The 22,419-nt window shown below is 42.5% G+C and overlaps 1 protein-coding gene across 1 annotated transcript in view; it reads right to left on the bottom strand.

Moving 5' to 3' along the window:
* LOC139209966 (arf-GAP with coiled-coil, ANK repeat and PH domain-containing protein 3-like) overlaps positions 1–22,419 on the bottom strand; it is a 62,471-nt gene that overhangs the window by 15,475 nt on the left and 24,577 nt on the right. The window contains exons 2-10 of the mRNA XM_070839904.1: positions 20,372–20,429; positions 17,331–17,450; positions 16,555–16,608; positions 9,636–9,694; positions 9,090–9,273; positions 6,997–7,041; positions 6,759–6,854; positions 6,092–6,166; positions 4,360–4,371 (exon numbers count right to left, since the gene is read on the bottom strand). Coding sequence (XP_070696005.1) covers positions 4,360–4,371; positions 6,092–6,166; positions 6,759–6,854; positions 6,997–7,041; positions 9,090–9,273; positions 9,636–9,694; positions 16,555–16,608; positions 17,331–17,450; positions 20,372–20,429 — 703 coding nt within the window. The remainder of the gene's footprint in view (positions 1–4,359; positions 4,372–6,091; positions 6,167–6,758; positions 6,855–6,996; positions 7,042–9,089; positions 9,274–9,635; positions 9,695–16,554; positions 16,609–17,330; positions 17,451–20,371; positions 20,430–22,419) is intronic.

The following is a 22,419-nucleotide window of genomic DNA, read 5'->3' as shown; positions in this document are numbered from 1 at the left end:
CAGAAAGCATCACGTGTTAGTCCATGTACATATAGGAGTTGCATGCCATCTTCCTGTGTGGCACACTGGGGCATTTCATAACTCAACAGATGTGAGTGTGATGCAGACTATTACATAAACAGAGAGGATGATTCATGTGAAATTAGCCTCCAACCACTTCATGACACCTAGGATTTTAATACTGGCCATCAGAAAGAGACACACATGTATTTAGGGCTCAGGGCAGAGTCAGTCCCAAACTGAAGGGTTTGAGGAAGCACAAAAATCATCATGTTTCATGTGCAGTAAGGGAAGAACGACTGTGTGTGTCCTGAGACTAGGCAGAGATAAGCTACACTGTAGAAGTAATGTAATATGCAGGAGGGACAGAATATTAAGTTATCCAAAATTGAATTTCTCATGCACGCAGCCCTGAGAAAAGAAACGCCCCAGTCTTCCCGCTAGAGTCAAGTTAGGCTGCACACTTCCAAAATGGAGACGTATCAGACACCTAAAAATATACAAAAGTGTCTGCTGGTGTGACCCAAATAAAAGCCCATCTTCGTTCGCTCTCCTGTTTCATAACAGGGGGTGTGTACGTGCAGCAGCTCCCAGCACACCATTAACTCTTTACCGCATGTCTGAATAATAGAACGACTTACGGCTCTCCACATATCACCATTTTAACTTGTACGCGTATGAGAGCGAAAGGGTGAATTCCAGCACACATGGGAGGCACAGCGTTTCAGTCACGGACATTCGTCAGGCATCACATTTACAGTGTCAAACAAGACAACTAAAAGACACAGTTTGTAACATCAATAATTCATTAAAACATTATTATATCTCCAAAGCAGCTGAAAAAATATTAATTTAACTACAAAAGATTAGATGGGCAATGCAAAGTAAGCATTTTTTTCAACCACAACACGATTCTTAACCGTCCACATTTCAGAACCAAATTGTGAATATCTACATGAATATAAAATATAAAATAAATCATCCAATATTAGATAAATTATTATGTTAATATAAAAAAGTGTGCAGGAATTCAACTGTTTTGTCCCACATGATTGCATTTTCCTATGCACTTAGCCACCAGTGTGCACTAGACAACACTTATTTCAACATGGACACACACGTATCTGTCATAGAGCATTACACCCGGGAACTCCAGAAATAAAGAGAGTGAGTGAGAGCATACGTTATGATAGGAAGCCTTCAACAGTGATGCTCTACATATTATTGTTACCGCAGCACACCAACTAGCTTTACAAAGCCTGCACATCTCTCTAGTGTCATGGCAAAAACAGTCACAAAGTCCTAGAATAAAGTTGAACATTAAAATACCAACTGAGGGTATGCACTTAAGTAACAAACAGCCAATGAAATGCATATGAACCCACCAAACTGTGGTCCCACCGGCAAAAGATCTTCATCTTGAAACGTCTGGTGTGTTCCAGCAACATCGAAAAGCACACAAAAAAGGCAAAAACCTTGAAAAATATAATACAAAAAGGCTCCTGAGATTCAGACTTCTCAGGGCAGCAGCATCTTCACTCTCTCAGGGCTGCAGCTCTCACAGCGGAGGCTACAGCATTGTGTTGCTGCAGTGCGGTGCGTTACTCCAGCACTGACATGTGTGCCCTCCACTACAGCCACCTGCCTGCTGCCCTGCGAGCCTCAGGATTAGGACTAATTACCATACAGCTGCCAAGATATCCATAGCAGGGTGCTGGGGAAGAATAGTGGACTACACTACGCAGTACTGTAGCTGCTCTTGACCCACACACAAGCAGGCTGCTTTGACACTTCAGTGTCTGGGTTTGCTTCAGTTTTACAACTCCCCAAACACACCTCCCTTGGTGAGGTGGGAGTTTCAGTCCTCTGGTGACCCAGAGGGAATCTGTCTGGCAGGCTGCCCAGATCACCAAACAAATACCACTGAGGGCTTGATTTAGCATCTACGCTGACAACAGCTCTACACACAGCCCCGCAATGCAAATATGGAATCTGTAAGAATCCAATGCAGCTTACCTTCATATGTCGGATGCCTCTCCTTTTTTGAATCTAACATCACAAACACTGAACAAGATGTGCACTGGGTGGTACTCTGCAATCTCTCAAGCCCACAACAAAGAACATCTATTTTTAATGATGCAACGTCACTCGGAGAGAAACTGAACATCTGTGAATTATTGAACAAGCAGGGAAACAGAGACTTCTGGATGTTTGGACCAAATAAGTAAATTGTTGTGGGGCAGTGGAAACAACATGTCCTGATGCTTGATCCACCTGCTGCTGCTGCTGCTGTCCGCAGGTCAGCCTGCCGGCTAAGCTGCAGAGCTCCGACGCCAAATGGTGAGCCCAGTTGGTAGCACTGATTACTCATTCTGATGTGAGGCATTTGTTTATCCTTCTGTGTCTCATTATGATTTCAGCCTACAAGCTTTCATCTGTTACAGACCGGCTTAACGCCTTCATTCCGTCATACCTGCCTGACATCTGCTTAGCTGCTCCAACTAATCCTCAACAAACCAGGTCGACGTCAATACAAAGTTACAAAAGCCAGACACCTTGGAGGTCTACTCTAAATGCTATCCTGCCTTGAGGTTGATCATAAGAGATGAGAAATAGCTTTCGGTCAGCTACAACTGTGGCGATCAGATGCAAGATCAGGCTCAAGTTAATGCTTAAATAAAAAAAAAAGAGATTTAACAACAGTATTCAGGAGGAAATGTTATCAGAGATCAGTGGCTACTTATGTTCCTGGCAGCATTATTGCTATAAACTTTCCTTTGGACACAGTTCTCTTCATGTTCAGCTTTCTTTCAGCTCTCTGAATCCTTGGCAACACAACTTTCTGAGGATGGTGACAATGAGGAGACTCAAAAAGCCGACACTTGAGACAAGGAACAAATGTGTGACGTGACGTTTTCAGCCTTTGGCCTTCTTCAGATGACCTCATCTGATGAAGGCCCAGGGCGAAAAACATCACGTGGGAATAAATAAATGTGTTAAAAGCTATTTTTGTCAGCTCCCACATAAGGATTTCATGGGAAGTTTTGGACAAAATGGCTGCAAAAATGAAAAAATGCCATATGTAAAATTTAATTTTCTAATTATGTCAGAGCTGCAATGATTTATAAATAAATATTTGCTGGTCGCAGCTTCTCAAATGGGGGGATTTTATGCTTTTGATTGTTTTATATGAATTTTGGCCTGTTGGCTGAATATAATTAGTAATCTGAAGATGTTTGATGAATGTTTTACTATTTTATAAACAAAATCATTATTGTTTAATCCAGAAAATAATCTGCAGATTAATCGATAATGATAATAATAACTGTTAGTTGCAGTAAAAAATCTTATTAAATGTTTTTTTTAATATTTGCTTACATTATGTATATACATTGTAAGTAATGTTTTACTGTGTTACTGTTGCTCTGTATTTATGCTTTGTCGTCATTTTTTTTTCAACATGTATCTGGGGATTCAAGCTGTAAAAATAAATTCAGTGACACACGGGGGCAGCATGTAGCGCTACGCTGGTGATGTAAACACAGAAATGTAGAATAGCACGTAGAGCCAACTGCCTTCGACAAGAATTCTCCATTAAATCTGCACTTAAAAATGAATGGCTCTGGCATTTAGATGCCGTCGCTGCTCGGAGTGCCAAGCCAGCAATAGTGGCAGTCGGTTCGCGGTTGGAGCACTTTAACTCACGCTCTGCTCTCCTGGTTTTTGCTTGTATCGAGGTTTGCCCTGCCCTTTTGCCCTGTGTAAGTTTACACAAGGCTTATTGCACATGCTCGATGCGATGAGGAAGAACAGAAACAAGGGGGGAAAAAATCTCTTTAACAAAGTAGGTCATTCTGTTCTAAAAGCAGCGGAGAACAAAGACGGCGAATGCAAAATACAGTGACGTTCCGCAATTCTGTGCACGAATAAATCCAAAATGTCAAATCTGTGTTTAATATTTCAGATTCAGAATGATTACACGTGAATTGTAATACATACCAAGTGAAAAAGCAAGCATTTTAATGCAGGAAAAAGCATCTTTACGCTGTATCTCTATTTTAGTACACTGCAGTTACCCTTTTGCAATGTGTGATGTAACAGACGGTTTCTATTCAGGCCATTCAAACTGAGTTCAGTGTTTCTAATTGTTTAATATAAATTAATCAGGATGCACTCCAGCTCGCCCCCAAGGCCTCAGGAGTCTGGCTACAGCTTGAAGAAAACTTCAAAGGGGTTTGTTAATGCTCTGTATGGACACTGCGGGCTACGCTGCACCCTCCCCGCTAAACGCTAAACCAAAGATGTGTGTCAAGTAAAGATGAAAACTCAGACGGGAAAAACAAATGGAGGAGTACTCACCTGCAAGAGGGTCTGGGAGGAGATGGTGGCATTGGGAACATACAAGCAGAAGAAAAGGAGATACAGTGTTAGAAGCACCAGACTAGTTTGGGTGGGGATAATACAATAATCTGCCAGGTTCAATGCACCTCTGATTATCCTCCTTACTGGTCTTCCTGCAACACAAACCACACCTCTTGGTGCACCACAGTATTTTCATGCCACGCAAATTTTAATGTGACTTCAGCTCGTGACCTTGTTAATTTACTACAGCGTGTCCCTCAGGGTTGGATGGTGCAGAAGCTTACTGTCTAACAGCTCTGGCAAAAACAGATCAATAACTGGCCCCACATGTGACCCCGCCCTTCCCTGTGGCTCCATCCACAGCGCAGCGCCTGCAGGGACAGCGCTGACCGGAGCAGTCCGACAGATGGTCACTGACCCTGGGGTGCAGAGGAGCCAGACACTGGCCTGCTGAAAAAATGACTTTCTGAATTATTAAATAACAAGGTGGCAGATTGAGAGCGGGTCTTACATTTATGAATTCCTTTTTTTGATCACCAGGAGAAAATAGGAGGTGAAAACTGGATCACCTATGCTAATAGAATTCGTAATGATGGGGGGGGGGGGGGGGGGGGGTGAATGTCTGTACCAAATTTCCTGGTGATCCATCCATGACAAAAAAGTCAGTAAGATCCATCCACTGGGGACCATGAATGTTTGTACAACATTTCATATGAATCCATCCAATAGCCGACGAGATGTTCCAGTCCCATCCATACGGCCATGACACTAATGTGGCTAAAAATGCTCAGTGAAGCACAAGGTCAGCACTTTACTGGACTAAGAGCACAGCGAGGCTCCTAATCATACATCAGCACACCGTCTGCAGCAGACAACAGTGGGATTAATATGTCTAAAAAACACTTAATTCCACCTGATTTAATGCTTAAATCAATGCCCGGACTTTGTTAGGGAGATTAATCAAACACTTCCCAGCTGCCCAGTTCTAATCCCTCCCCAGTCACAACAGATGCACTGGGCCAAGTGGCAGACTGGATCTTGGAGGTGAGATGTGAGCACATCCACACCCTGTTAGAGCCTCTGAGCAGCTCAGTAGCAGGCTGCCAACCTGACGGACAAAAGGGCTCTTCTTCAGGCCCAAAACCTGTGTGTATAGCTTCAAACAAACTCCAGACATGCACAAAATGAAAGGGTTTTTTGCTCTTGAATCCACGAAAGAGTAGCACATCATCGCAAAAAGTGCCTGCACAGTGACAAAACAGGAGAGGAGGTTCCTCACATGTTAAAGTTGTGCTGACGATGATCCTGTGATGAAAACATTAACTTTTCTGTCGCATTTTAAACTTTTTGCACATCTCTATGATATGGTCTGGAATTATTTAGTATTATGGCACATTTTTTCAGTACGTCTCAGTAGCATATAACAATAATATAATTAATTAAATGACAAATGGATAAACCAATTAGAAATGATTATTTCAGTTTTGTTTGAGCAGTTTTCTACAGGTCTGATGGTGCCTCCTGCAGCACAAACCTCCGCCGAAAATAAATCCCACTTTTAGTTGGTGTGTTAAGACTGTTTAATGACTTCTAAGGCCTTTTTTTAATTTATTTTACTTTTTTTTAAAAAAACTGTATTCAGTGTTTGTCAAAGAAATGCAGATACCCTGCATATTTCTGTTTTTGTTTTGGTCGATCTAAAAAAACAAAACAAAAAATAGGAACTCACCCTCTGCTGAATGGTTGCATGTTTATGCTCCATTTCCCTCTTCTCCATGGCTGAATCAATCACGAGCTGATCCAGCTGAGAGCCCAGTGACACAGACAGAATACAGACAAGAAAAACAAGTTGAGTGTTTCTGAAAAAAGGATCATCCTGCGAAAACTCTTCAATTTGCAGTGAAATAACGGTGACATGTAGCAAACATAGCGAAGGCACTGTCAGAGGTTGAGTGATTCAGAGACTGTAACATTTTCCACTCACACACACACGCTAAACCTACAATGACATGCTAGGTCAGTGTTTTGTAATGAAGCATCGATTCAGCTCCTGTGTAGCAGTCAGCCCACTGTGACAAACAAGTTAATCCAAAATAACATGTGCACCCAACAGTCGCAGCTAAACTATGGTTTTAACTGTAATGGAGCCTTGTTGCTGCATGCTGAGAGGAAGCTGTTCATTAAGTAAAATGGATCCAAAATCAAACATAAACTTGTTTCAATCAACAAGTAGAAGAGTAAATCATATATTACGTAACTGCCTCATGTCAATAATTCAGACGAGGAACAAACCAATTCTAATCGAGACAGAGGGCCTCGGACGTCAGGGGAAACAGCACGGCTCAGCTGATGGAGCACGAAGGCCCTCTGAGCACTGAAAAAGATGCTTTCCTCACCTCAGCAGCCAGTTTCTTCATGTATGGGTCGATCTCATCCAGCAGGTTGTAGCCCTGTTGGAACAGCGAGTACTGGGCGTGCATGAAGGACAGCATCTGGGTGGGACAGGACCGGTTGGTATTTCAACATTATGAAGTGCTGTGACCCGACACATAACTATCTCTGTATTTGGGATGTATCATGAGGATGTAGGATGTGTTCTTGTTCTTGTTTGTGTGTCTGTATGCATTTACTTACAGCATCTAGGATCTCAAATTTCTTCTTTGCCTGGAGGACGTTGATCTGCAGAAAAAAAAAGACAGACAAGTGTTTCTAAATGAAGAAATGTGGAAAAGTAGTAATAGCACAGAATAATTTTACTTAAGTAAAAGGTAGAGCTAATTTGAATTACTTCATGCACTGTTGGGTAGTTTGTGAATTTCCCCCAATAGATCAACTCTCTACTCTAAATAATAATAATAAGAAGAAGTTGCAAGTGCCCTTAAAATAGTGGTTAAGTACAAAACTTGAGTAAATGTACTTAGTCACTCTCCACCATCCATAATAATATACCACAGTTGACACCTGCAGGCTATTGAGATAACTCCCTCTAGTGGACTCCCGTTTTCTCACTGTAACACCATCAACCTTAATTAACTCTGACAAAGACAAACCACAGCATGTCCCGTCAACGGGGAAAATCAGAAGTAAAAAAAAATTAACACGCTGCCATATGCAAACGTAGTCACTATGGAATGGAAATGGAAAGCAAACCCAAATGACATTTAAGAGGCCACTTATACATATAGCACACTTCTCTACAGCTTTGACCTTTACTGCCTGGAGACACTTTCGGCTAAGACTCAAAAGGGTAAGATGTCTGAGAGCGGTGAGAGACGGCTGCCAGCAGACAAAATGAAGAATGGAAAGAGGGCACGGCCATCACAGCATTCACACTGAATCAGTCTCTTTGTTGCCGCGGGCAGCCATTGGCAGGAGGTTACAACTTGTGGGCAAAATAAACTCAAGCTGCATATGAGCAGAATGGAGAATGTGTCATACAGGAAGGAGGACGGACAGGGACATCGCTGCAGGATAAAAAGCTACGTCACGGCAACAGTGTACAGGCAACATGAGTCTGTCTGGTGTCTGTCTGTCACTACAGTCTAATCAGTGTTTACAACGTGCACAATCACTCTTTACAGTTGTATCAATGTGCATTCAGAGTAAAAGCCTACAAATCCAAACAATCCAAACAAAACAACAACTCCTTAAGGTGCAAGAATGCTATTTAATTCAACACCTTTCCGATGTTGAATTAAAGGGGGTGATTTGTCATTCCGGTAATTCCTCTCTTTTTTCTTCTTCTTTCGTCTTTTTCATAACTATCTCTGTCACTTTTTCACATGACTGAAGGAGTGCAACACGTTGAATGACTTCCAGAAGAGAGAGTGCCCTGTTATCTCCCGTAGCCAGTCGTCTCTCCACAGAGAGGTCTGACTGATCCCGTCATTCATGTACCGGGGGGAAAAAAAGCTCTGGCTTGTTTGCATTTCTTCAAAATCAATTGCAGTCGTCTTGGGGCTACGCCCAGGAGGCAGCGACGGTGCCCTTGAAAACTTGTTTTGGTAGAGAATTTGCGAGTGGAGAGGCGAGCCCTGGCATTAGAGTGGTTAAATCCCCGCAAAAGAAAACACAACAGTAATAGAAGTATGCCGACTATGTGAATCAGCCTTTACTGATAAAATGGACAAACATAACTCGATCATAACTGCCATGATAGTGAAGCCTGCCGATACTTTATCTGTGGAGGAGCTCACTGGACTCTCACACACGATTTAATAGCTGTGTGTAGCTCTTGCGGAACATCATTAAACTGATATCACAGAAGCCCGTGTGAAGCGAACAGCAACTTGGAAAAGCCCAGACTCTGACGAGACTTTCATGCTGATGTTGATTTTCGGAGATGGAGTTGTTTTGGTGCTTGTTTTAACAGGTTGTGTGACCTCGAGTTTTTAAAGAAAAATCATAAAATGTGGGCCAATTTAACTGTGACTTGTTTGCTTCCTTGTTCTGTTTCAACAGAAAATGATGCTTTATTATTTGATGAATTTAGGTATATGGCTAAAATATTATGCTATTTTGTATATTTTATTAGCAGCTAAAGCTTTAACGGATGCGTACGTAGTCTAAATTCACACTGAAGCTTTGCATTACACAGCTATCGTCTAGATGGTGATGTCTCTATCACGTAGCTGCAGCTTAGTTCACATGCTCATGCTTGAATATATAGAATTGCACCTTTGGGAACAAACTGTATGTGCTTCAACAAGGGAGTTCATCTTTCTAACCTGCAGCACGTAGTCCAGAGCGAGGTGTCGGAAGCACTTGCGAGTGATGCTGAGCGTGCTGGTGGCTTCTTCGACCTCATGAGGCTTGTTCCTCGGCGCCTGAGCATTTTTCACCTGCGCTATTTCCATGTCCTCACGCACCCTGTCAAAGTGCTTCTTGGTCTCCTTGAACTTTCGAACATCCCTGACGGGCACAGACAGGAGAAACTGAAGTGAGACATCAGCAGCCAGAAGAAACTTCAACAAGGGATCACAAACAAACTTCAGTTCAGTTTGGGACGGAGCAGAGTTACAGATTTTAGATGTTTAGATTGGAAGTTCCAGGTAAGCCACTTTATATGATATGTCTGTGACAACATATCTGGCCTCCAAGGTTGTCCTCCGTTTAATATTTCAAAACACCAAAAAGGTTTTCGGGGCCAACAAGGGTAAGATCCGCTCTTTAAAGTTAGAGTTTGGCTTTTTCTACCTGTGCTGAATATTTCATACACCTAAAGTTCTGCAGGGACACCCGCCTGAAGCACCAGGAATCGTAGGTTTACTCACTCTTTCACAAAGTTGTGCAGCTGCTGCTTAACAGACCGCTGAGCTTGATCGAACAGGATCTGAAACAGATGAAAAGAAGAACATTTTTAGATTATTTTTTGGAAACACATGAAAACTTTGCACACCTGGAGTTGAACAGAATGGCAAAGATTTCCCCAATACTGCTCGGGCAGAACTGCCATTATTGTGTTACTGACTCTTAGGAGAATTGGCTTTGTGGATGCAAATGTTTATCAAAACTAGAGCTGAAACAATTAGTCAACTGATCACTGTTAACGCATAACGCTAAATATTACCTTCCTCCAGCTTCTCAGATATGAAGATCTGCTGATTTTCTTTGTCTTATGTGATGAGTATTTTTACATTAATATATTGGTACTTTTATTTCGGTAAAGGATCTGAATTCTTCCTCCATCACTGATCCAACATAAAAAGTAACACTAACACTGGGTCAAAAGAGCCAGTTGGTATTAGCTAAAGTTAACCCACTTCTGCGTCAGTGCTGGGTAAATTTAGACCAAGAACAAACAGCATGAAACTGTCAGCACAGTACGGAGGAGAGGTAACTCGAGGTGCCGATATGTGGCGGCCCATCACTCTACCATCTCTCCCCACTTTGCATGTCTATAGGTCCAGTGTGTGCATGTGAAAAAAACAGAGAGAAAAAAAGAATTTCTCCATCAGGGGGAAGTAATTGTTCTTCTTTTGGAGGGAAAACAGCACTGTGGTTCTGTTAAACCACCTACAGTGTTTTTTTAACCAACAGAGGGCGGCAAAGCACAGCTGTTCTCACACAAACGCTTTAAGCCCTTGATGCCTGTCGGAATGAATGGCGGAGGAGTGTCACTCTGACTCAGACTACACCTACTCTAACACAATAACACACTGCCTTTGGTTAGGTGTTTTACTTTCAAGAACCCTCCTCCTCTCTTTCACGCTCACAGCACATCCTCTGACTGCTCCTGCCATGCTGCTGCTGCTGCTGCTGCTGCTAAATAGGTCACTCGGGCAGAGAGGGAGGGAGGAAGTGAGTGAGAGGGAGGAGAGGAGAGGAGAGGAGAGGAGGCTTTTGGTAACAACGTGACACTGCAGAGTCTGCATCCAAAGCAGGGTGCAGACCCACTTAGACAAATTGTCGGAGCCCGTGTGCTATCACCATAACTGAGCAGCTCGATTGGATAAAGGGTCATCCTGCCTGAATAATTGGATAAACAACTGTGTGTGCGGATTAGAAGATTTGAGTTTGCAAGGCCCTATAAAACTGGGCTTATGGGTGTTTTAACTCGAGGATTACAGGCACTGATGATGAGGGAGACACTTCTCCATAGTTACCTCTGTAGGCACTGCACAGACCGAGCCACCAACCATCTTAAAATATAGATGACTTTGAGTTGACCAAGCTTAAAAATAAAAACGCAGCGGTGATGGAAGTGGTCAGTTTCAGTTTTGTATTCCTGCCATCTACTCCAAGAGAGACGTGTTTGTTCTGATGGGTTCATTTTACTGCTCTATAAACTCACTGGGCCCAAATAAGTGTGAGAGTGGAACAACAACACAGCCTTCCCATCCTGTTATTTACTTCATGGTTGTGCCGTCACATCAGAAACCATCCGCTTTACTGTATGTGATTAAAGAGCAAAGGAATTAATCCGAATGCTGCACCACACGCTGTTCTATCAAACTGTGGCACACTAGCAGGTGAGCTAACGCTTCTAGTCTATGTGAGTAAAGTGGTTTTACTTTCAAAGGCCACCCTGTTTGACTGGGGTTTGCTTGAGCGTGTGTGGTCAAGCTGCTTCCCTGGTTGCAGTTTAACAAGATCTTAGAAAAGCGAAAGTGAGAAGTGGAGTCTTCATCAGGGGCTCCTGCAAACATTCAACGACTCAAAACAGAATCAGCAGGGCAGCGGCCGTAAACACTTGGGCGTAAGATCCGTTTGGACACCGCGCAGGCAGGACTGATGTGGACGGTAATTCAATGCAAACCGCAATCTATAAAAGAAGTGAAGTCAACAAGCACTCCTCCGAGTCTGTGCGTGCTGTGAGACTTCCTGACTCAGGGGGCAGCTTGTAGCATTCCTGAGCTGCTTTGTGGCAAGTTGACACCCTAGTTTCACTGGACAAGATGCCACCGGTTGTCTCTGTGGGACGTGAATCAGCCCGACTGAAAGAGACGAGGGCAGGATTAACAACAGCTTAAAAAGGTAAATAATATGCCTGATGGGTATGATGTATTTCAATTAGTCACACTAATGATGGATGGCTGTATGGATGGACATACTGGATGTATTCCCATGAAATTAGGACAACGTGGTCCCCAGAAGTTTATTCCTAATGACGGTGGTGATCCCCTAACCTGCCATCTACATTAGCACAATCAAATCTCTACCCATGAGGCAATGCAGTTACCAGGATACATCCAAAAATCCCTAAAATTCCTGTCTGCTGAAGCTATACCACCAGTAATGCTATGGGCAATGTTTTTTTCTGCATACCGTGCACGCAGAGATCCCTTTTGTTTGGATTTTAAAAAATTTATGACTTTCATAACATTTAACTGTAATATTTGACAGACAGGTCTAACACAGACAATCCAGTTGGAATGTGGCCGAACAAAGAAAACAGACATGTTGTGAGTACGTAAGTGAGGAATATCTGGCACATCTTCCATGATCTGATATCACAGCTCAGGAATGAGACGGCCACACACACAACATCACAAAGGACTACTGTACTGACTTTGACTCTCTGAGTGTGTTACAACAGCACAGAGGGGTCTAATGAAATCAGTCAAGCAATTATCTTTAGCCAAAATGTTGATTCACACAACAAGAGTAAGCACACAACGTGCCCCCCCCCCCCCATGTATATAAATAGGAAGGTTATAATGCCGTTCAGTGAATTTACACATTTTCAACAAAGCTGAACTAAAAGTTGTAAAGATGGAATTCATGGCAGAGCTGCTGTAGTGACTGGACTTACTAAATGTATATGTAAGGGGAAAAGGTCACGTGGCACGGGATAAACTCGGAACATATCATATATAATTCCTTTATTGTTTATTGATGTACTGTGTGGCAAATCTGTCCTTCAGCAAATGGATATTCGTACTGGTCAAGGCCATAAAGTCTAATTTTATCAGTAAGAAGACCGAGGCTGTGCGGCACATTTAATGACCAGCTGTCAATATGAAGTATTTTAAGGAACACAGCGATAAAATTGGGGCACATATATGTTTAGTGTCGTGTCCTTGTGTTTCTCTGTCCAATGAAGGTACAGCTTCATATATTTTGACTTTCTGAACAAAGCAAAAAGGCAGTTAAAGTCTCTGAGGAATGACAAGCATTGCTGTTGCAGACAAACGTCTTCCTGCTGTCTTGCTTTGTTTTCCACTTTCCAAATATAACTGAGAGACACAAGCGTTTGCATCCCACAAGGGAATTGACTCACTCAGTGTGTACAGCCCACCGCATGAACGTACTTATTCTGTTCAAATCAGGAATCTCATACTGTTTGGATGGAACTTGAAAATAATATGCAATTATAACCCAAATTCCTGCATCCACACACGTCGTCTCTCCACTCACTGTAAATCCCTTCTGCTCCTATGTATAATCCATAGCACATATATACTGTTTAAAGCTTTAAGACTTGGCAGCTCAGATGTTTCTCCCTCTTTGCATCTCTGTGTCAGTCTGCTCTCATTTCTAATGGATGTTCAGAGATTCAAACATGAGTCAATAATTTATTGAGTATTCATATGAAGTTTCATGCTTGAATTAAACATAGTCTGTTAAAATGCTGGCCTGATTCTGCTGATGTGTCTGAGAAGAAAAATCTTTTGTGAAATCTTTGGAAGGGAAAAGGCTCCGTGCCGAAAAGTAAAAGGAGCTACACTTGGCCTGCGTTTAACATTCATACAAACAGAGACTGTTTGTTCTGTTGTGTGGTACTGGACTGGCAAGAGAGCCAAGCTATCAGGAAATGGAAGCAAACACGGGCCAAGACTCTTTTATACTTTTCTTGGATCCGTGCGTTTGCTTGTCTGAGCTGACGTCCATGTCTACGCGCAAACATATGTGCTGTTTGTGTTTATCTCATGTGTTTTAAAGGCATCGGAGCATGGCTGCAGCAAGGGCAGTTGGCACTCAACGGTCCCATTTGTACGGTGCCATTTCATATTCTTGAGCGTCTGGTGCTCGGAGTAAACATAGAGGCAGCTGCACGGCAAAGCATGCACACAGAGGGACATCCGTCACAAGTAGCAGATATAACCATCATCATTTCTTATTCATTGGAGCACTGCTGGAGTCCCTCGGCTACAGCAGCGCTGCACAGTTCAATGAACATGATGTCTTCCCTGATTAAAATACCAACATGTAAAAGACGTCCACAGAAAATGTTACGGCTTCAGCTAAAAGTCTTTTAATACCAGAGGATCACAAGGCTCTGCTCGCTGCGTTAAGGTCACATCCCTGCAAATATTATCACTCCTGTGAAATCTTTCATCACAGGGGAATCCCTCTCATCACTTTAGTCTGGCACTGCTCGCGCACCCCCGCCCCCCCGCCCCCCCTGCTTTTACATCAAAGTAACAAAGACAACCTTTGAGGGGCAATCATATTAATGTCCAGTCAGACTCTTGGCTCTAATGGACTTGAGAGAGGGAGAGGCTGAAAACCCAGCTGAGCTTACAGTGGAAGAGGCCAGCTGGTCCCAGGCCACACCGCGCTCTCTTTGGGTCTCTAAAGCGTGACACTCACAAACAAGACTGACCGACTGAATATTGGACATATACATTTCCACATGATTATATTGTACAGGTCTGCACACAGTAAATGTGGGGATCAGTAATTCTAAATATCATATTATTTATTTATTCATTTATTTTATTTATTATTATTATCATTTTTTTTGGTATTGCTGATTTTGTGTGAAATTGAACACACGTCTATGTTGAACTTTGGTAATTGTGAGGCTGTATTGCCAGTTTATTAGGTACACTTAGCTAAATGAAAAGCTGTTAGATACAAAAGTAAATGTATCAATACAATAAATCCGGCTTTCACTGAGGTGACAGTGTTAATACTTATGTGAAACTGTTTGAGAGGCTGTGGTGCTGTTGAATTGTCTGTCCTCAGTGATAATATAATGAGGTCCTTCAAGTTGTCAGGAACCAAAATCGCTAGAATTCACAATCAGGTTCAGCAAGCACTCACACACGTGATCTTTGTTGTTTTTTTGTTTTTTTTATTTAATTACTTTTTTTAAATTTAACTATTTGATAAAAGTAAAATGCACAAAGACATTTTGAGGGCGCTCACGTTACTTATGCGTTTATTCTGCATTTCTTTCTCACTAAAATATGTTGATGGCTTCTCTGTCAACATCAACAAATTCAACAATTTAGTGCAACAGTGTGGGAAGAGCCCGACCGCCTGCTGAATGTCAAAGGTGAACTGTTGCTTAGCATGTAAACAGAAATGAGGAGAAACATCCTTATTGTCCTGCTATGTGAATTCCTGCTTGTCTGTCCATTAGAGAAATCAGCTCAGCCAGTATATGCACTCAGATTGGTCTCTCACACACACACACACACACACACACACATCAGACCAGAGGACACTATTGCTTGACTCCATACCATCAGCAATCACATACATACTGTACACATGGCTGCCATAAGTAACACACATGTAACGTGACAAGGTTACACAGGGTTACTACTGTCCAACGGCTAAAGCTAATCCACGCCTGGCTGAGCGACCCGAGCCATTAGCCCTCCATTTGTAATGCTGAACTCTCTCTTTACAAAGAGACTGGTCAATCGTCAAGCACGCAACGGGTTGAAACTAATGGACTTCAAAGGGCCTCGGAGGGGCGGGATGGGGGCAGGGGGTCAAGAGCCGTAAAGGAGGGGAGGGCGGCGCAGTAGTATGAGCATGACCTGTGTGTAGATAAATAACAATGCATTAACAAAGCTGGGAAAAAATATTACTGTAATAGTCTTCGGGTGTAATTCTCAGGAATTTTATCAGGGGTGCACTGGGATGCCTGGAAACTGCTAAAATATGTGCAAATAACTGCTTTCGAAAAAGATTAAACTCCACAAACGGCCTTCTTATAAAAGGCTATGATTAGGACCACTGGCTCACATGCTGCATGTAAAGCCTTTTGCTGGATATGCATGTATTCATCCGTGCAGTTAATATGAATAATCGCTGAAAATGTACGGAGAAAGCTGGTCAGACTATTACTGTGGTTGTACGTGTCTGGTCGCAATGTGAAGGGAAGATTTTTTTTAAGCAGTAGACTGATTTGATCTGAGAAGAATCTCTTCAACAATTTAAACTGATAACATCTGTTTTGTTTGTCCATAAGAGATGACGATTGAGATGATAAATTGATTACAGTGAAGTTAGAAGGCCACACAAAAAAGGGTTTCTCTCTCTGCATGCTTTATCTTTTGCTGCTGCAGTCTTTACATTAATCTGACGCCTGAAGTCTGAATAATTTAGTCCAGACTTGAGGACCAAGCAAGATTGCAGTTGTGACTTTTATATAAAAGTGACCTTGGTGCTTACCAAACTGGCTGCTTGTCTGAAAGGAGCTTTAAAAGAATGAAGTCAGTGTCTTTTCTTTTACCGTTTCTGTCCTCAGTGTTTAAGCTCTGACTGACAGTTACAGCATTGACAGTTTAACAGAGACAGACAGCTTTAATGATGTGTGAAAGAAGTAAACCTCATGGAATCAGTTCAAATACAGTTCAGATTGACCCCCAGTGTTGTTCTACAGAGAATATAGGACACTAGTGAGGCTTTAAATGCCAGTTAATGTTAGCATTTCAAGATGGGATGATATCATTGTGCTGCTCTGTATGTGGGGCATATGGGGACAGTGTGGGGAGCAGGCCGACCTACCATGTGGTAGTTGATGATTTCCTGGAGGCTTTCACCGCACTTTTCCAGGCACTCCTGCAAAGATGAAAGCGTATTATACCATCACTCTTTAACCAGATAATACATAGGGACGTAATTCTGAGAACTGCTGCTGTATTTGAAAAAGAAGAAGAAAAGCTGTCACAAATCTAACCCGAAAATTTATTTGAATTCTAAATGGAAGAAAATGAAAAGATCCACAATGCTAGAATTAAGTCAAAGCTGGTTAATGTCACTGACATGTACTTTTGTGCTCTGGAGGATTTTTTTCCTTTGAACCTTGTACGGGAAAGGGAACAATAATTGCAGGGCTGATTCAGTTCCTTTTTTTACAATGGAAACTACAAATTTGAACAAGACTTTAATAAGAAACTCACAATTAGTCATATGGTTGAAGCCAAGAAGGCTTTTAATAGTACTTAATGTCAGCAGCAATGAAAATAGTCTGGTGCTGCGAGCTGTGCCGGGAGTATGTTTCCAGACCCAATCTGATCCTCTCTTACTAATGTGTTAGTAACCAGGTTTACTCATACACCAACACACACACACACACACACACACACACACACACACACACACACACACACACACACACACACACACACCCACACACACACCCACACACACACACAACACACACACACAACACACACACATCACACACATACAGAGCTCCAAGGCTAACACCCAAAGCGGAGGAAAGTCCCCATCCCAGAAAACACAGATGACAGATGAAATGACTTTCTTCAGAAACTCACCGAGATCATCTCATCCTTCTTGCACTGCTGAGACAGATCCCGGATGCCGTTGACAAAGAGCTTGTTGGCGCTGACGTACGCCTTCCCTGCTTCAATCATGCCACTGCATAGCTTCACCAGCTGTGGAGTAGAGAGACACATTCGCAGAGGATAAATGAAGGTATCGCTTTCACCGGGAACATCGTGTTAATGTTAGCAGGGCCGTGGTCACCGTGACGGGCACTGAGGACACATTCTCTGTGTTGTTTCTGGGAACTTGAAGATTTACATTTTACAGTGACAACCAAATGACATGTTTTATTACTTTATTCTTATGTTCTGTTTTTTTTTTTTTGATTGATTTTGAGTCAATATTAGACTTTAGGCCAGGAAATGTAAAATAAAGGGAATTCTGTCCACCAGAATAATATTCCAAGGATTGAGGAGGCATCTGTGAAACAGCATTTAGGGATATAACATTTAAAGAAAATAAATCTTAACACTTCAACAGATGTAAAATGTCTACTGAGAGGGTCGAGGTCCCAAGGCTTAAAAATCTGTACAATGAACAGTAAATATATATAATATATAAATAATGTAATAAAAATCGGCTTCCATGTGACTGGAACCGAGGTGCAATCAACACTTGAAGGAGATTTTCAGCTCAACACAACTTTAGTTTCCACATCAAACCGTCCACATGTGTTCAGCACATTACCACACATGGACCGTATGTGGGGCGTATGTCATACAGTTGCATGTTTGTCTTCTAGTTATAACCTGTGGTAACGTACAGTAGTGGGTGTAATCTCAGGTGGGGTCCACATGTTAGCCCCCGACATCACCACGCCACCCAACACACATGAAAAAAAAACTACGGAGGCCTTATGTTATCCAGGACACTGCTGACTCAGCATGTCTGTTTTGTGTGTGACCACATACTGTGAACATGCTACAGTGTGCATGTTCTCTTCGGCTGTCAGCTTTATTTATGACCCGCCGCTAAGCTTTTTTATTTAGAGCCTTTGATGTTAAGCTGCTATTTCCATTAAAGAAAAAAAATTCATATTGTATATTATAAAATAGCACCAGGCTCTTGGTTTTCAGCACCCTTAATTCTCCAGGAAAGTCCCACTTCCTCCCAGCTGCTCACCACACACAAGACTGATCACTCTTTTCATTAACTTTAAAGGAATGGTTTAGTTGGAAATTTGCTCATTCGCCTTCTTGCGTTGGATAAAAAGATCAATGCCATTCTCATGTAACACCAATGATGGCGCACGTGATTAGCTTAGCATAGCATAATGACTGGAAACAGCTAGCCTGAAAAAAAAAACGCCCACCAGCTCCTCTAAAGCTCACTAGTTAACATCTTGTTTGTTCTATCTGCATTCAAACCAAAAAGGGAAACTACAACTTGTGGTATGATGAGGAGCATCAAAACCATCTCCTGGCTTCATATTTTGAGTAAAGACATGAGAGTGGTATCGATCTTCTCATCTAAATTTGTTTTTAATTTCTTTTCTATTTTATTAAAAGATACAATGTCTTATTTTGACTTGTCTCAATGTCTTTTTGTCATATGCCACCTGTTCAATGTCAAGGGTGGCCTTGGTAGATCCTCCTAAAGCTACAGCTGAGCTTAAGTTACAGCCCTGAGGCTGCAAAAACAGAATGACAAAAGTATTGTTTTTATCTCTAGTTAATATAGCATTGGCAATACAAATCAAATGAAATATCATTTTTTTGATCACCGAATAGTTTCTTTTTTTCTGATTTCCTGCTTTCAGGATCTAATGTTAAACTCTTCACATGGATTAGATGAGAATCACTCATGCGCAGCACTGAAGAAGTATTAATTGATCCCAGAACTACAGCTGTTATCAAACTCTGATGCTAGGGAGTAAGTGAGGCAAGTTAAATTGGCCTCACGCCAGGATATTGATGGATATAGACCACGAGACCAAATACACAACCTTGGAAGTATCGAAAGACAATGGTTCTATTATGGAATACTAAATATTCCATTTCTCAGTGACAAAGATGCTCTCTGACTGGAGTATGAACTATAGCGGAGGCTTCAAAGGCGTCCTGATTAATCCAGGCTCTCATGGACAAATACTGTTATTCAAGGTCAAAAGAAGCAGATGGGCCTGTGACATGAGCATTACAGGCGAAGCATCTGGCCGCCTCGTTATGAGGCAAGTGGATGCTTTGAAAGCCGGTGTGATGCAGACTAATGTTTTCAGCGCGTCCCAATCTTGCACTGCTGCCACGTCACGCTTCAGTGGACCTCAGCTGAACAGCTCAACAGGACTGTGAGAGCCATCAGCGGAGGCTAGTAAGTAGCTAGACAAGATATGCTGTGGCAGCATGTGGAGAAAATACCACCTTTTATAGTCTTTCCTCTGATATTACTGCTATAAAGGTCTGTATAGGTCAGCGTGAGAAATACGGTTTCCCTCAGTGACGTCACAGCAGGTTTTTTGCCGTCAGGTGAGCTCAAAACACAGACTGGAACAGAGATGATGTAGATGATGGGCAGGATTTACATTCAGTTGAATTCAGCACATAGAAGCAGATGCCACTTGGCCTGATCTCAGCTGACGGCTTGTAGAGCAAGAAAACAAACATGTAGCAACAGCGTGAGCTGGCATGGCTGAATGTAATGTGCTGTAATATGCTACTATATGGGATTATGCACTTTTTGTCCTTTGTTTGTGCTTTATTTATATAGCACGTTACAAAAAGGGCTCTAAAAAGCACGCACTGATTTGGCTTTTGTGAGCCAGTTTGATTAAGAGGCTGACAGAAATTCAGTGCAGTGCTTGCTGTCTCCCCTCCACTTTAGAGGTGATGAAATCTTTGAGATCACAGACTGGGTTAGGTCAGTTTCAACCCATAGAAAGCAGTGCACTAAGAATTTCCTGTCCTGTTGTTTAGCATTGATTTGCTCCTTAACGTACGCCAACACAGATAATGTGAAAACATTGTGCCTCAGAAAACAGCCATGCAGGACCAGATGGACTGACAGATAAAGAGCACTGACAGAAATGTCTTACCTTATCTAGTTTTGCCTCGATCTCCACAACCTCCGTCTCCACCTCATCAATATTTGCCCTGAAAAACCAAAGAAAGAGAAGCTGTTAGTGCACGTGCTGTAATGTGTTACTCTGTGACTGAGAAATTCCATGATAATTATTTATCTCGTTGGAAAACAGCCGCTGTACGTGTTAATTCCCGCGCTCTCAGAAAGCATGAGGACGCTCCATAAATCTGTGAGTGACAGGTGGAGCTTTGCCAGACCAAACGCAGGCATGTTCAAGCAGCAGCAGACGAGGGTTTGGGTGTGCTTTAAGTGAGCCAGACGCCGACTTGGGAGCAGTTTGGCTCTGTCAAAACAAAGTGACAGACAAGGTCTCTACACGGGGAGGGGAACATGGCTGTCTGGCACATCCCAAACCCCAATCCACCGACCCACTGTCAACACCACCACCACTAATGCCACACCCAACCGCACCACCGAGAGAGAGGTGTGATTTACACCCAGAGGCTCACAGCTGCATGACGTCGCTCCTGAATACACCACTCCCCAGCTTCTCCACACACTGGTGTCAATAAGGACCATGTGTATTACGAACAGATATACATTCACCGCTTCAATTGTGGCTGCTGACATTATCTGCTTCCTGCTGCACAGTGGGACCTGATCGATAGCTGGTTCTGCATCCCTCAGTCAGCTGACCACTTTGTGCCATGCCGCAATATCCTAAACAAACAGCTGCTGGATTAATTAAACATTCATGGCCCCAAGAGGATGAATCCTGTTCATGATCCAGTTCTTCTTTTCAGTGGTTAGTTTTAATGTAGTTTCGCTATTGTTTTTGTCTTGAAAAGTAGGTCATGAATACCGACATTTTTTTGGCATTATTTTCGAAATGAACACTGGACCTGACAAGCACTTCTGAGGAAACATACTGGCAGCTTCCATCTTGCTTTCTCTGGCACGCACTTAAGAGTAGTCTTCCATTTGATATCAAGGAGAAAGTGTAACGAATCGCAGTGCAGAACACACACAGCAGCTGCGTGATGAGAGTATCTGTGGCATATATCGGCCACAGCTGGCAGGATATAAAACTTCTCTGTATCTTCGTCTCATCTCTTTCTCTCTGGCCTTGGGTGGATTAGCCTGCCTGGCCGGGCAGCAGCAGGCTCGCAGGACGAAGGATGGCACGTGCATTCGTACTCCTCTCAACCCCCACAGCTTTCTACTCTCCCCAGCATCTATCGTGAGGATCTGAGGAAGTGGGGGGTGAGTACTCCAGAGAGGAAATATCTGTCAAAAGCATACATTACCAAAATAATCAATACCATATTGTTCGACATGTGGACGTGTGTTATTGTAACCTCAGCTGATCTCGGGCAGAGCAGCCTTCAGCTCACCACACCCAGGGATAATCTTGCTGTGAGCAAAGCTGTTTTCATTGCTGATGTCATTTTTGAAACTGCCCTTTTTATGTGATAATGCAGAGCTTAGCATGCCCTGGCTTTTCAGGAGGCTCATTCCTCTCACGCCTTTCAGCGGCAGCCAGACCGCCCTTGAAAAGCTATTTAGATATTTTACTTTCAGATGTCTGAAGATACCAAACACGGTTCATGAATGATCCATTCAAATGAGCAAAAATGACACATTTTACAAAAGTCTTGCTTTTCAGAAAGACAAAATAAGGTCCAACCCCCTGCCTCAATGCAGTGAATTTCACACAGTCCCCAGCATTGTTCTTGTTTGCTTGGTTTGTCTTCAAGGACAGAGAAGAAAAACATACTACAAGATACTACTAATACTACACGTGACTTTTGTTACATCTTTCTGGCTTCAGTTTTGCATTTTTCCTTGTGAAACACCAGAGATTTTCCCTCTTTATGATTCTGAAAACATCACTCTTTGATTAAATTGGTCGTAGTTCATAGACAACTTACTAGGAGAGGGCGTCAGTAGACAATTAAGAATTTAAGGCAGCTTTATATACGTGGGTTTAAGGGCATGATCCTGTAAATTAACACTTTAAAGGCTTTTGCATCTTGCCAAATGCAGAGGTGTGGGGTAAAC

This window comes from Pempheris klunzingeri, chromosome 11 (genome assembly GCF_042242105.1).
Source record: "Pempheris klunzingeri isolate RE-2024b chromosome 11, fPemKlu1.hap1, whole genome shotgun sequence".
Classification (NCBI taxonomy): Eukaryota; Metazoa; Chordata; class Actinopteri; order Acropomatiformes; family Pempheridae; genus Pempheris; species Pempheris klunzingeri.
This window is presented reverse-complemented; position numbering and strand designations above follow the sequence as displayed.